At 35.1% G+C, this 13,322-nt stretch overlaps 1 protein-coding gene across 1 annotated transcript; it reads right to left on the minus strand.

Annotated features, from left to right (window-relative positions):
* Window positions 1-6,428: 6,428 nt before the first annotated feature.
* On the minus strand, window positions 6,429-13,322 carry LOC149804239 (actin-5). The gene is made up of 8 exons (XM_089938035.1): window positions 13,204-13,322; window positions 12,620-12,783; window positions 11,912-12,151; window positions 11,261-11,399; window positions 9,695-9,802; window positions 9,170-9,361; window positions 8,483-8,602; window positions 6,429-7,685 (listed from the first exon to the last, which is right to left on the minus strand). Exons 2-8 carry the CDS (start codon window positions 12,749-12,751, stop codon window positions 7,480-7,482), a joined length of 1,137 nt encoding a protein of 378 aa, XP_089794161.1. The 5' UTR covers window positions 12,752-12,783; window positions 13,204-13,322; the 3' UTR covers window positions 6,429-7,479.

Here is a 13,322-nt window from a genome sequence, read left to right on the forward strand (position 1 = left end):
CCATTTTGCGATTTTGTTTACAACAAATGAGATGCGATGAATTCAACCCATGGTTAACTATCAATCGAATATAGCTGAAAATGAATATAACTCTTAGTCTTGTCATTTTGACCTTTTTTTGCTGCCACGTGACGTGATCTGGCTTGGGTCTCTTGAATGGAATGTCTACCTTAAGCACAGTTGTACCCTGATATATAATCCTTCCACTTTCACGTGAAAGTTCCATCTCTGATTCTTCCTTAAGACCTTTCATGCAAAATTAATTTACGAAACTCGTTTAATCCAAAGAAAAAAATACATCATTGGACAACTGCTACTAATGTGATAATAACATATATTTTGTGATTTAAATGTAAACAAAAACCGCTCCTTTAACGTGATGTTTTCGTTTCAAACGCAATACTGCACACTTAAATAGATCTCTGTATAATCGATTAAAATAATTAAAGACTCGTTACTGCCATTTAATCAGTTCATAAAGGCATGTCTTTAATTCCGCTGCATTGAGTCTGTGCACTTAAATGGTCATGCGCTATTGGGTATCTGCATTGAGAAAACACGAAATAACAAGGTAGCTTAAACCATTGATAAATAATCATGCTGGATTTGTTCGAAGCTCTTTGACTGGCTAATAATTTGGTCGCTTAGCAGAATATGCCATCAAGCAGTAAACAGAACTCGAGCACAATTGACAGTAATCGATACCCAATGAGTATAGTATCACAAGATATGAACGAATAAAATAGAGATAGATTTAAACAGTGAGAATGCCCAGAGGATATGAATGACCAGATAATGATAGATAATAGCTAACAAGAACCGTTTTCCAACAAGTTTTAAAAAGGAAAAACGTACTTGTCCTAGACTGGGGCCCTGGAAATAATTACTTTTCCGAAAGTGTTTATTCCAGGGCAGCTATGCAATGTCATCAGCCCTGTATGTACTGACCATATTCATATACAGAAATTAATGTTGCATCACAAACTGGATTTGATTGAATGTTTAAAAAAGTATGCCTTTCTCGTGCTAAATACCAAAATAAACTGGTGTAACAGTGTGAATTCTGTAAGATGTTATGGCAATACACAATTGACTGAATCTTACCTCGGTCAGTCGGACACGTGAGAAACAAAATAATAGGCTTAGGTACCGTATTAAGTCACTAGGCTACGGTGTTTAATGTCCCCTGTTTGGGGAGTGATTGATATTTCCTTTGGGATAACGGTCAGACAGATGGACATGACAAGATGAATTTGGGTGTATTGTTGCTGGCATCCGTTAATCTCGAGAGACGATGGAACTGAGCCCATGAGAAATGTCCCGGTTGGTGGTTGTGCAGCGTCTGCTGTGGCTAAGTAGTCCAATGCGGGAGTGGCAGTCCCTGCTGCACTTGCTGCACTTGAAGGTTGCGTCTGGTGTTGGTTGGAGCTGCTTCTTCTTCCTCTTCGATCGTCTTTCATCAGCTATCAAGCGTTGCTTGTCCTCTCCGGCTTTCAGACCAGTGATCAGAACATGTCGCCAGCTTGATCTGTCTAGAGCGATATCTTCCCAGGTGTTGACATCGATATCAAGGGCTTTCATGTCGTGCCTACAGACATCCTTGAAGCGGAGATGTGGCCGTCCGATCGACCTTTTGCCAGAGGCGAGTTCCGAATAAAGAATGACTTTGGGGATCCGTCCGTCATCCATCCGACGTACATGGCCCAGCCATCTGATGCGGCGTTGGCGGAGGAGTGTGATCATGCTGAGAATCTTGGCACGCTCTAGCACCTCCTTGTTTGTTACTCGATTGCTCCAGGTGATCCAGAGTATGCGTCGGAGGCATCGCATGTGAAAAGCGCTCAGTCTTTTCTCTTGTGAAGCGTACAGAGTCCAGGTTTCACTGGCGTACATGAAAGTGAGAAAGTAGCGGGCAAATGACAGAACTGAGACGGTGCATAGAAAATGTTGTGCCATTGTGTCACAAAATGATTTTCTTTTTATAGAAATCGTTTATCAATAAGGGCAGAATAGAAAGACATATTCTCTCTTCGATGGGCGTGTAATAATAACGGCGGTTAGATAAGTTTAATCCTGCTTGGCTAAGCTAAATGGGAGGGGGACAGACAAGTATTCTCCCTCTAAACATTAGTCACTCTAGGTTTCTGCGTTTATTTAAGAAGTTCTAAGCTCCAAGGAAACATAACAACTATGTTTTCTCGTTAAAATTGTAGAAGGGACGGGTCTGGAAGTTTGAGGGACACTGAACTTTAAAGGCAGAGAGATTATGTGACGGGGTAGCGAGCTAATCTCAAAAGTACAAGGTATTTGCACCAATTTTATACAATTTTCGTGATACGAGTCTGTAATTATTTGTTTAATTTATTTGCTTTAAACTAAATTTTCCTTTGATCGTAGTTCCGAAAGTAATTGTTTGCATTAATTTGTCTTTGATGTTCTATGACTCATTTGATCTAATAATTTCATACATTATTTCTTGGAAAGAATTTTCAGATAATTGTTTAATTTATTCGTTGCTATGTTTTCGAATCGTATAGGTAGGAAATGATATTGCTAGGTCTGAAAATGTTATGTCAATGAATTGTTAATTAGCAAAAATTGTATTTAAGACATAAGTAAATTTCATTGATTCATTTATATTATAAGATGTGAGATTTTACCCATGAAATCGAGCGACTAACTGATGACACGTTCAGCCAGTCAGTGATTTCTTTTATTCACAGCAGGTCGTATAGTTTATTGTGTCGAGATTATCTTAGTTTAGTTAGGGATACTAAATAGCCTATTAGTAAAAAGAATGAAATTTGTTGATGGACTAAAATCGAGACCTGAGCAAAGATATACAATAGAAAAACAGGAAACACCATATGCCGAATGTAACAATTTAATCAATTATATAAGCAAAATGAAACATAACAGGACAATGCTGGATGATTTAATATAAAAGGCAAAAGCTTTCATCCTTTAATAAAATTAACGGCAGAAGTCTCGAACTCAAAGCACTTGTTCCTGGACGCAAGAACCAGATACGTAGAAAACAAACTCCATATAGACATCTACTCGAAACCAACCGACAAATACCAGTATCTCCTGCCAACCAGCTGTCATCCAAAACACTGCATTAGGAACATCCCATATAGACAGGCACTGAGGATACGCAGAATTTGCTCCGACAATGAAACATTCCAGACAAGGTCTGAATAGTAATCTAAACATTTGATTTACCGAGGCTGCGGCAAAGACCTCATTGCAAAGGCAACGCAAAGGGGTAAGAAAACAAAGTGCAATGACCTACTAAATAGTGCAGAGAAGGAAAAGGTGGATAGGATATCATTTATCCTGACCTACCACCCATATAACCCCAAAGTAGGTAAAATCATCGGGAAACACTGGCCCATATGATGGAGTCGTATGACGCACTAAAATTATTCCTCCCGAACAAACATGTAGTAACCTACCGGAGAAAAAACCCTCAAGGACGTCATGGTCAGGACGAAGCTAACACCAGTCACTAACCAAGACCACACTAATCAATATGGCCCCGGTGGAAATAAAAGGTGAAAAACCTGTCAACATATGACATATTTAGATAGATAGATATTGTGTCATCACTTGGAAACTATTGAGATCGCCAGTATATAGTTATTTTTAGTATTGGTTTGCACCTGTGATTGTGAACATAACCATGCCTCACTTAACTTATATATATATATATATATATATATATATATATATATATATATATTAAAACATATCTTGGGTCATTGTATGCATATATTAAACAATTGCGTAAACGTGACCAATTTCTTTATTCTCATTTCAAGCTCGAAAGTAGAATTACCATATTTTGCAAACTGGTCAATGCAGAAACTTCGTGTAGCAGAACATTATGGCTTGGTCTTGTCATTTTGGACATTACTGAGCCTATCTGTAAGACCAGGTCTCGGGTCTCAGGTCAATATATTTTTGTGTCTAAATTTTTTAATGTTTTGATATTCAATTTTCGTCTCCATATTTTAGCTTTGAAGCTCTTAATAAATGTATGCATACTGATACCAGAGTGTGTTGCATACCATGCTATATGTCATTTCCCAAGGCATCAACACTTCCGGTGTCATGTTAAATTAAATGACTATAGATGCATGTATGTTGCATTAGGAACAGCATGTTCACACATTGTCTGTCAATCCTTCGGTTAACGTTTTCTTGTCCAGCCCATAACTTTATGGCAGCTGGAGAGATTTCATGAAACACTGTCCATATATATATTATTGCTACGACTCTATGGTCTTAAACTAAAAGCAGGACACAGCGGAAAAAAAGTTTATTAAAAACAACAAATAACTTATTTCTCTAAGGTGCAAAGTGAATCTTTAACAGGAATATCTGTGTTTAATTTGGATTTTTAACGTAGCTTGAACAATTTTTCAGTCATATCGCTACGATGTCTGCAGTGTGGCAGTTTATAGTGATATCTAGCACTAAGGCATCATGCCACAGACATGTAGCATGATGTCCCACCCAGTCACATTGTCCTGACACTAGGTCTACCAGTCATAAGACTAACCTCTTAATGATGAGCGCCAAGCGAGGCAGCTGTTAGAACCATTTTTTATAAGTCTTTGTTGTGACTCCGGGATTCGAACCAACCCCTCCCGCACCCGAAGTGGACACTGTAACAACTAGGCCACCGGAGCGGTCTGAAGAAATATTGATAAGAACTTATTGTATTGTAAATTAAACCCCAAATGATCCTAAATGTTCTATCACATGTGCAATTTTTTAAAATAATGTTCCGAATGAAATCCACTATTGAATGTGGTAATCTACCAATAATCTGTAAAGTGGTGATCTACCAATAATCTTGAATGTACCGATGTACCAATAGTCTAGATGTATTACAATGGTACCATCCAGAATGTCAGTGAATGAATTCACAACTATACCAGAGTAGTGTTTAACTCCAAAATATAAAAGAACCCTTTGTATGTCCAATGAATCATTTAAATAATCTATTTCTCTCAAGTTGTACTTGAATACCGGAGTCGACGTTTTAACAGACTGAACTTAAAACAGGATGAATAATCTGTTTACCACAACCTGTATACATAGACTGTCATCTGACATATGAATATGTTGCTGTAGAAGTAAAAGTTATAATCATTAAAAGTTATCTGTAAATCTGTATCTTTACTAAAACATTGCAGGTTTGAAATTCATAAATCAAGAATTATATTATCTTGACTGTTATTTTGTACAACAACTAACATTTATATCAAAAAAGATTGTGAGCAAACATTATTGCTTTAATGTCAAACTCGCTACATATTACAATCACCTCTCTCAACACCGTTTACTATATTATAATGTGACTTTATTTTAATCATTTTATCATTTGAAAATGTTTAGAATTATTTGCCGCTTCGCCCAATGCGAATTCGATTAGAATTTGATCTTGGGACTCGAGTGTCTTTTTTCTCTTTTTAAAATATAGTGTCCCGGAAAGGTTTAGACAATTATAGCAATTGAAGGTGAAGGAATTAGAATTTATTGATCTATTAATTTTCTTGTTTATTGCGTTGGCATGGCAACTGTGGTAAAAGGAGAGTTGAGATGCACAGTTTCCTAGGTAAGACAAACGCATAGCGTCATTCCGCTACGGTTTAGGATTCATCCAAATTCAATTTGCAATCGTTGGAAATCGTTTGACGCTCTGATCAATGCATAATCAAGAAATTAGTATGTGATACAGGCACTCCAATGTATTTTTTACTTTAAAAAAAATAAATGTGGCTCCTAAAGGTTTATAATATTGACCTAATCGCGAGTACCGTTATTACAATTTCCTGATGCCGTCATTTTGTGTGGGGTGGGGGTTACTACATAGTCTAATTCCATGGAAACTGTGGTAAGAGGAGTAGTTTAGACTGTGCATAGTTTCCTGGCTAAGACGAAGGCATATAGTCCATCTGGCATGGCATAGGCGTCATTCCAATTTTAAGAGCACTTCGATCAGAATTTCAGTTCGAATTATTACCCGAAACTAGTACATAGAGTGGACTAAGTTGATGAATAAGATTGACAATCTACGAAACATGTAGAAAGTTTCCGTACATGTAGAATGTCGTAAATATTTTTTTTTTAAATTTCTCAGTAGAATTTCACATAAGTAACATTATTAATGTTTGCCTTGTTGTGACACCAGAACATTATACATGCGGAACAGCTTAAGACTTCAAGTTTCGACTGAATATGGGTTTTGATGGCATCGGAACACACCGGGATGAAAGCAAGAGAAATATAGAGTGTAACGCAATTTAAGTTATATCTCTCGTACACATCAAAGCACGCAGAAATGCTTCCAAACAATGAAAATCAAACTACAATGAGATAAGAAAAACGTAACTTTTCTAAGGAATATTTATTTATTGTAGGCATGGAAATTCACAACATGACAAACATATTGACCATTATAGCATAGATGGCAATAAAACAGAATCACGAATCACAAGTTACGTAAAGAAAGAAAAGAACAAGTTTCTTTAAACTTAGCAAATAATTTATTTATCAAAGTTGCAAACTTAAATGTAGGAGGAACTTTCAGTTTTATGAATTAAATCCAAAACAATCTCAAAACATTCCATACAAGTGTAAAGAAATAGAATGTTCCGAATGAATTCCATTTCCTTGAATGTACTGGTTTGCCAACATCCCTGAATGATCACAATGGTATTCTCCAGAAATCCCTTGAATAAATTCGCAATGGGTCCAGAATCTATTTTAGTCCAATGAGCACTGTAGTTCACATGAATATTCAAGCAAAGGTCTCCTATCACATTATATATATTAACATCATTAAACACATCTGCAGACTGATATTAGCACAAAACAAATGAAATCAGAATTCGAAATAGGAATGAATTACTTGCTCAGTTCTCTCCTAATATACATCTCCAAGGGTCTAATGCGAAGTTATGCCACAATATAACTGCACGTGACAACCCTTACTACTTAATCCAACATTACATAATACCTATTCAGGTGACCTGTGTCGCGGTTCTTGACCACCCGACTTCAACTAGCCAACCATAAATCTCATATTGAGTCCACGTACCAAAAGTGAGACAACAAACAAATAGATAGCCATCTATAACAACATAAACAAAAATACACACAACACATCAAGAGATACAAGATCGTAGAAAAGTCTATATTATTTGACCAGAACATTTGTTCATAAACACGCGCACACAAACAACGTTTGTAAATAAATAAATAGGTTTATCATATGATTGTAAACGGTTATCAAGTTTTATTTTGCGTTTCCCTCTTTACAATGACCAGCATCGAAAGGCAAAAATTGATGTAAAGAGTAATGATAGTATTTATGTGAATGTATTCATGGCACTGAAATACTTTTCCAACAGAAATGAGAAGACATATGAGAATTCCCCTTGTCTGAGATTCGATAGTTTCATTTCAGAAGCATTTCCTGTGAACTATTCCAGGACCACTCTCGTCATACTCCTGTTTTGAGATCCACATCTGTGAGAAAGTCGAAAGCGAGGCTAGAATAGATCCGCCGATCCATACAGAGTACTTCCGCTCAGGTGGAGCAATAGTTTTGACTTTGATTCCGCTTGGTACAATAGCAGTCATATCTTTCTGCATTCTGTCACTTAGACCTATAAAAATTAAAAGAAAATGATAAATCTACTTAACATCACTTGATACCGAGTGAATAAAGGCAATTTCAAATTTACGACTTCAACGTTTTCTTTGAAATAATATACAGCAAAATATTTTATCAAGGATTCACCATTTCAACTCATCACCATGTGGAAGAATGTTCATTTATGCTAATAGAATGAAAAAGGAAAAAGAGAAAAGGAAAAAATATCCTAGAAATTAAGCAGTGTTAAGGTTCATCTCGTCTTTTTCTAATGTTCTCGATAATTTATATCAGAATTTGTTGAAGACGAATATATGTAAACAAAAGTATAAGATTCAAATTACGTATTTTCGCTTTATAATCGTGGGAGCAGAGTAAATATTATCAAATCACATAGCAGAAAATTTGGTCAATTCATAAAACGTGAGTTATACAATTGTGCTTGTTTTAATAGCTTGCATTATGAGATCGATCTTAAACAAGCCTAGCAAGATTTGACCTTAAGCATGGATTTAGTAGACATCATTTATTTAACTCATAAAAACAAATAGTATAGGTTTGCCGGTATTAAGATTTACTTTTAAAACGATATCATTATAATTAATACCCTCGTAAATTTGTGGCTACTTGAATTTTCTGAACAAAAAGCAAACTCGATCTCCGTGTTCATTATAACGAAAGGAATAATCCTGAAATCTTTATTTTTCTCATGTGAATTTTTTTTAGTTAGCAGCAACAAAACTTAATCAAGTCCTACATGAGAGGCTGCCTTATGCCACCTTAAATATGACACAAATAAATAGAACTAACCTGGAAACATGGTGGATCCTCCTGACAGTACGATGTTTTGGTAGAGATCCCTTCGGACGTCAATATCACATTTCATCACAGAATTGTGCACAAGTTCGTGAATGCCACTTGATTCCATTCCTAAAAGGAAACGTCAATAACACATTTATTCTTTCTGTTTTTGATTTTGAAATTAATTACTGTAATTAAGATAAAAATTGGAAGTGGTTGCAATTTTTTTATAAATTTCTTAGAACAGTTTGAAATGTATGCGACTAATAGAAACGTTGAACAAATTTAAAAAAAAAACTAAGTTACCATTTCGGTATGTACATGCATTTGTTTGTTCTCATTAACGTTTTCTAGATTAAAGTACGTATACATGTATACATTTTCAATGAGTATTGGAAACATAATGAATCAAAATTCTTTGAAAAGAAATTTTAGTTTAAAACCTATCTTTTATGAATCATACCATACACATTTTATAGAGTCCCGGACCTCTAAAGTTAAAGAGTCGTTGAGACACTATATAACTGTTTTATTAAATAGATTTTCTCAATCCACCGTGAATGTGCTAAATTAAAGCTATCTTTCCAGATGTATGACCAAGACGGCCATGCTCTATTGCAGGATAAAAACACTGAAAAAAAGTTAACAGCATAGACAAGAATGAATCAGAGTGATAAACAAAAGGGAAATAATAACCTATGAAAGCTGGTTGAAACAAGACCTCGGGACACCGGAAGCGCTCGTTACCAATGGTAATGATTCCACCATCAGGAAGTTCATACGAGTTTTCTACTGCAGAATTTGATGCTGTAGATGACATTTCCTGTTCAAAATCAAGGGCACAGTAACACAGCTTCTCTTTTATATCTCTGACAATTTCCAGTTCAGCTGAAATGATTCATATTAATATTATTACAAACAAAGTTGTATGAAAGAGAAGAAGAATGATACAAAGGTTCGCTTATCCAGATGCTAGGCTAACTTAAAAGAGTTAATTGCATGAAATGCGAGTCTAAAGCAATAATTTGTGGAAATAAGAAAAAAGCACAGAAGAAGAAGCAAATCTTATCTAATTTTCCATTTGGTTCTGAAGGTTCCATTGCAGATCACTAACAAGTCCAAATTTTCTAACTAATTTGAAACCTTTTAAAACTTTTAATAAAAACCAGTAAGGCATTAAAGAACGCCATTTGTAAATTGTTGGTCGAAATTATAACTTACAAGATGTAGTGAAGTTGTATCCCCTTTCATGCAGAATACGCTGAAGATAGACTGTCAAATCTCTACCAGCGAGGTTGAGTCTTTCAATGGCGTGAGGAAGGGCATAACCTAGAACAATAAATAAAATATTTTCTTTAAACAAAATCCCAAACATTAGCCATAGGAATTCTTCATTAGTATTTTATTTACAATGCTTTATTATTTTCGTCAATTCATGTGTCCTTAGTGAGAATTCAGTAGACCGAAAAATATATAAAATCACAACGTGTTATGACTCCAACCATCTTTGCTACCCATACTGATCATTGGCTGTAGTTAACCCAAACTTTTGTTGAATAGGTGTCATTTCCCGAAGATTTACTCATCGATTTTTCTGAGCAAAGATAAACACAACAATACATAATGCAACTAATTCACACACATCAACGAAAATACCCATTTAAGTGTATTTGTTTGACAAAGAAACACTAATTAGCTCATTCGTGCAGTGTGAAAGATTATGGTGGGTAACAATGACAAGAAATATTTACTCGCACTCGACACTTTGACTAACACATAATCATAAGTAACGCGAAAATCTCAGGACTGGAGCCGTGAGTGAATATAAAAACTGTACGGAGGACACAACGATTAATTCCATCATCTACCTCATTATATAACGAACATTCCAACTGGATCAGTTTATATCAGAAGTTAACGGTCACACTGTCTACGTAAATAGTGGAATCATTTGTCTATGTCACACAGGAACCGCTTTATAATACAATTATATATATATAATTTTCGAATAACATTTTAAGACACTTTTGAGCAATTGTTTGGAGCTCTATTGTAGCACATGTTTCGATCTTTGTCATAATTCACAGTCATTATTTTTTTCACAATTTCTGTCCCTAACTCGAACTGGCTTTTAAGACAAATACTCCGGTGTATAAATTCTCAAAAACAAAATAAGGTTACTTCCCTTTACTGTTGTTAATTGCTCCTTGGCAGACAATTTTGTGCTATTGTACAGTAAACTGTACGTTTTGCAAAGCTATTTTAATATAGTACAGTATAATTATGGTAGCTTGTTTTCGCGCCAAATGGATTCTAAACGTAGATCGTGACCTCTAGCCGACCATCATGGACCGAAAATCATACTCTCCTAATGGGATTTATAGATCAATTTATTATAAAAATCATACGAATGATAACGTTTTCTATATATCGACCCATACACACAGTTCATCCCTGTGGAGACTGTAATGAATGTATTATTCACGTAATGCTGTGCACAGACTTTAACACTAGTGTCGATACATATGTGATCAATAATCATCGATAACACCACTGAGTGCCTGAGTTTTTGATCCACTGTACCAGTACAGCCAGGATCTGTGGATTCCATCGGGTTCTCAGCCTTTCTCTATCTCAAAGACCAAACAATGCTAATATCTGAGCCGTAGGAAGTGCATAATATCAGTTTCTATGACTGTTTGCAATAGATGTAAAATACATTTCAAGTTAGAAGTGTCAATATCTCAAATAAGGATTGAATTGCATAGAGCTGATAATTTTTCTCACCTTCATAGATCGGAACCACGTGAGATACTCCGTCTCCAGAGTCAAAGACGATTCCTGTGGTACGGCCTGAAGCATACAGAGATAACACTGCCTGGATGGCCACATAGAATGCTGGCGTGTTAAACTTCTCGAACATGATCTATAGATAAAGTAAAGAAAAATATAACTAATGAATGGCCTTTTGTGTTATATGTTTCATATTCTCAAGATAGGTTCCGATGACAAATGCAATAATAAGAGTTTAATAAAGAAAATTCGTACTTTTATATTTTGTACTTGTAGCATTTCGGTACTGATGATTAGAATTATATGTCTACATTTGTCCAATGAACAGAAGAAAATCGCATTTCATAAGAAAAGAAAATCTCTCGATGGATGTTGGATGTTTTTCTTCTCGAATAAATGATCATACTATTCTCGCCCTCTCTTAGACATTGATGCAGCATTTTCTCGCATAATTTATAAAATCATAATGACGTCATTAACAAAAATAAATCTGCGCATCTTCTCTTCTACATAAGCAGAATTGGTTAAATTTACATTCATGATGTCTGATTTATGTCTATAGCATTCATGATGTCTGAATTATATCTATAGCATTCATGCAATAAACACTCTTGATGTATAAAATGGCGGTGAAACAAAACTGACTTGTGACATCATTTCTCTGTTGGCTTTTGGGTTGAGTGGAGCCTCTGTTAACATGAGGGGGTGCTCCTCGGGAGCCACCCTGAGTTCATTATAGAAAGTATGGTGCCAGATTTTCTCCATATCGTCCCAGTTAGTGACGATCCCATGCTCAATTGGATATTTCAGCGACAAGATTCCCCTCTTATTTTGGGCCTCGTCTCCAACGTAAGTGTCCTTGTATCCCATTCCTGGCATTACAACCTGTAAGACCGAATGAAATCAGTTTTACATTTTGCTATATTTAATTTAGGGATTATATATAGTATATGTAAAGTGAATACAAGTAAACATGGAATACAAGTAAACATGGAATACAAGTAAACAGAACAAATCATTCGCCTCAGTCTACACATATTTATCTGACCCTTTATGAATATATGCATGTTTTCCTGTTCATAAAATTGTTTGAGACCGTAAGATATAAAAAGGTATTGTGCAATATTTTAGTTCATTGAATAATAACACAAATCTACATTTAGGAGAAAATATTTCTCTCAGCACTTTCTTTCAAAGTCCCCTTTTCTTGTCACTATTTTAATCTTCATAAATTCTTGTCATAAGATTAGGACGATAAGGAGTGAACAAGGTTGTTCCGGATTAAAAATATAATATTTAAAACATTATATTTATATACAGGATAAAAAAATTAGATTCTACTATAATCCTTACGTCATGTCTTGGCCGACCAGTTATAGAAGGAAAAACGGCACGTGGAGCATCGTCTCCGGCAAAACCCGCTTTACACATGCCCGAACCATTGTCAATGACAACAGCAGTAATATCATCTTCGTAGAAAGACATATTCACTTCCTTTATATGTATGAAACAAAAATCTGAAATACAGAAAAAAATAATTTTATTATTGCTACAATCTATAAATGCATGGTCGTATTAAAAAGTAAACAAATCACGAATGATTCACATAAATTAAATGCCAAGTTATGCTTGTTCATCCTATCATCTTATTTAAAAATCATATAATAGCTACATGTTCGTACTTACTGCATATCAATTAGACGTTGACATTTACTTAATTATAATTAGAATGATATTAACAATAACAACCAGAGTTGGAGCATAGTAATTAGCATGAAAATAATAGAATGCCAACCTTCGACAATAATACCATGTTAAGTTTGTGTACATATATGAATATACCTAATATACAATGACAAGCTTTGCTAATGACTGGTTATTAATAAGAATCATCTCCAACTTCCGTGAGGGAAAATTATCAGAAATTTTTTACTTACCTATTTAATTTATAATAGCAGAGGTACGTTTTCTTTCTTGATTTATTTGCCTTCGTCTGGACTTTTCTTCAAATATGAATACCCGAGATAACAGATAGAAGTATTTATACACAACATCT

This window comes from Sinohyriopsis cumingii, chromosome 2 (assembly GCF_028554795.1).
Source record: "Sinohyriopsis cumingii isolate HCF-2022 chromosome 2, ASM2855479v2, whole genome shotgun sequence".
Taxonomy (NCBI): Eukaryota; Metazoa; Mollusca; class Bivalvia; order Unionida; family Unionidae; genus Sinohyriopsis; species Sinohyriopsis cumingii.

Coding starts and splice junctions, on each gene's coding strand:
- LOC149804239 (XM_089938035.1), bottom strand. CDS start 12,751: ATGTCTTTCTACGAAGATGATATTACTGCTGTTGTCATTGACAATGGT. Junction 9,803..11,260: donor CGTGGTTCCGATCTATGAAG/GTGAGAAAAATT, acceptor TTATTGTTCTAG/GTTATGCCCTTCCTCACGCC. Junction 9,362..9,694: donor ATACAACTTCACTACATCTT/GTAAGTTATAAT, acceptor GAATCATTTCAG/CTGAACTGGAAATTGTCAGA.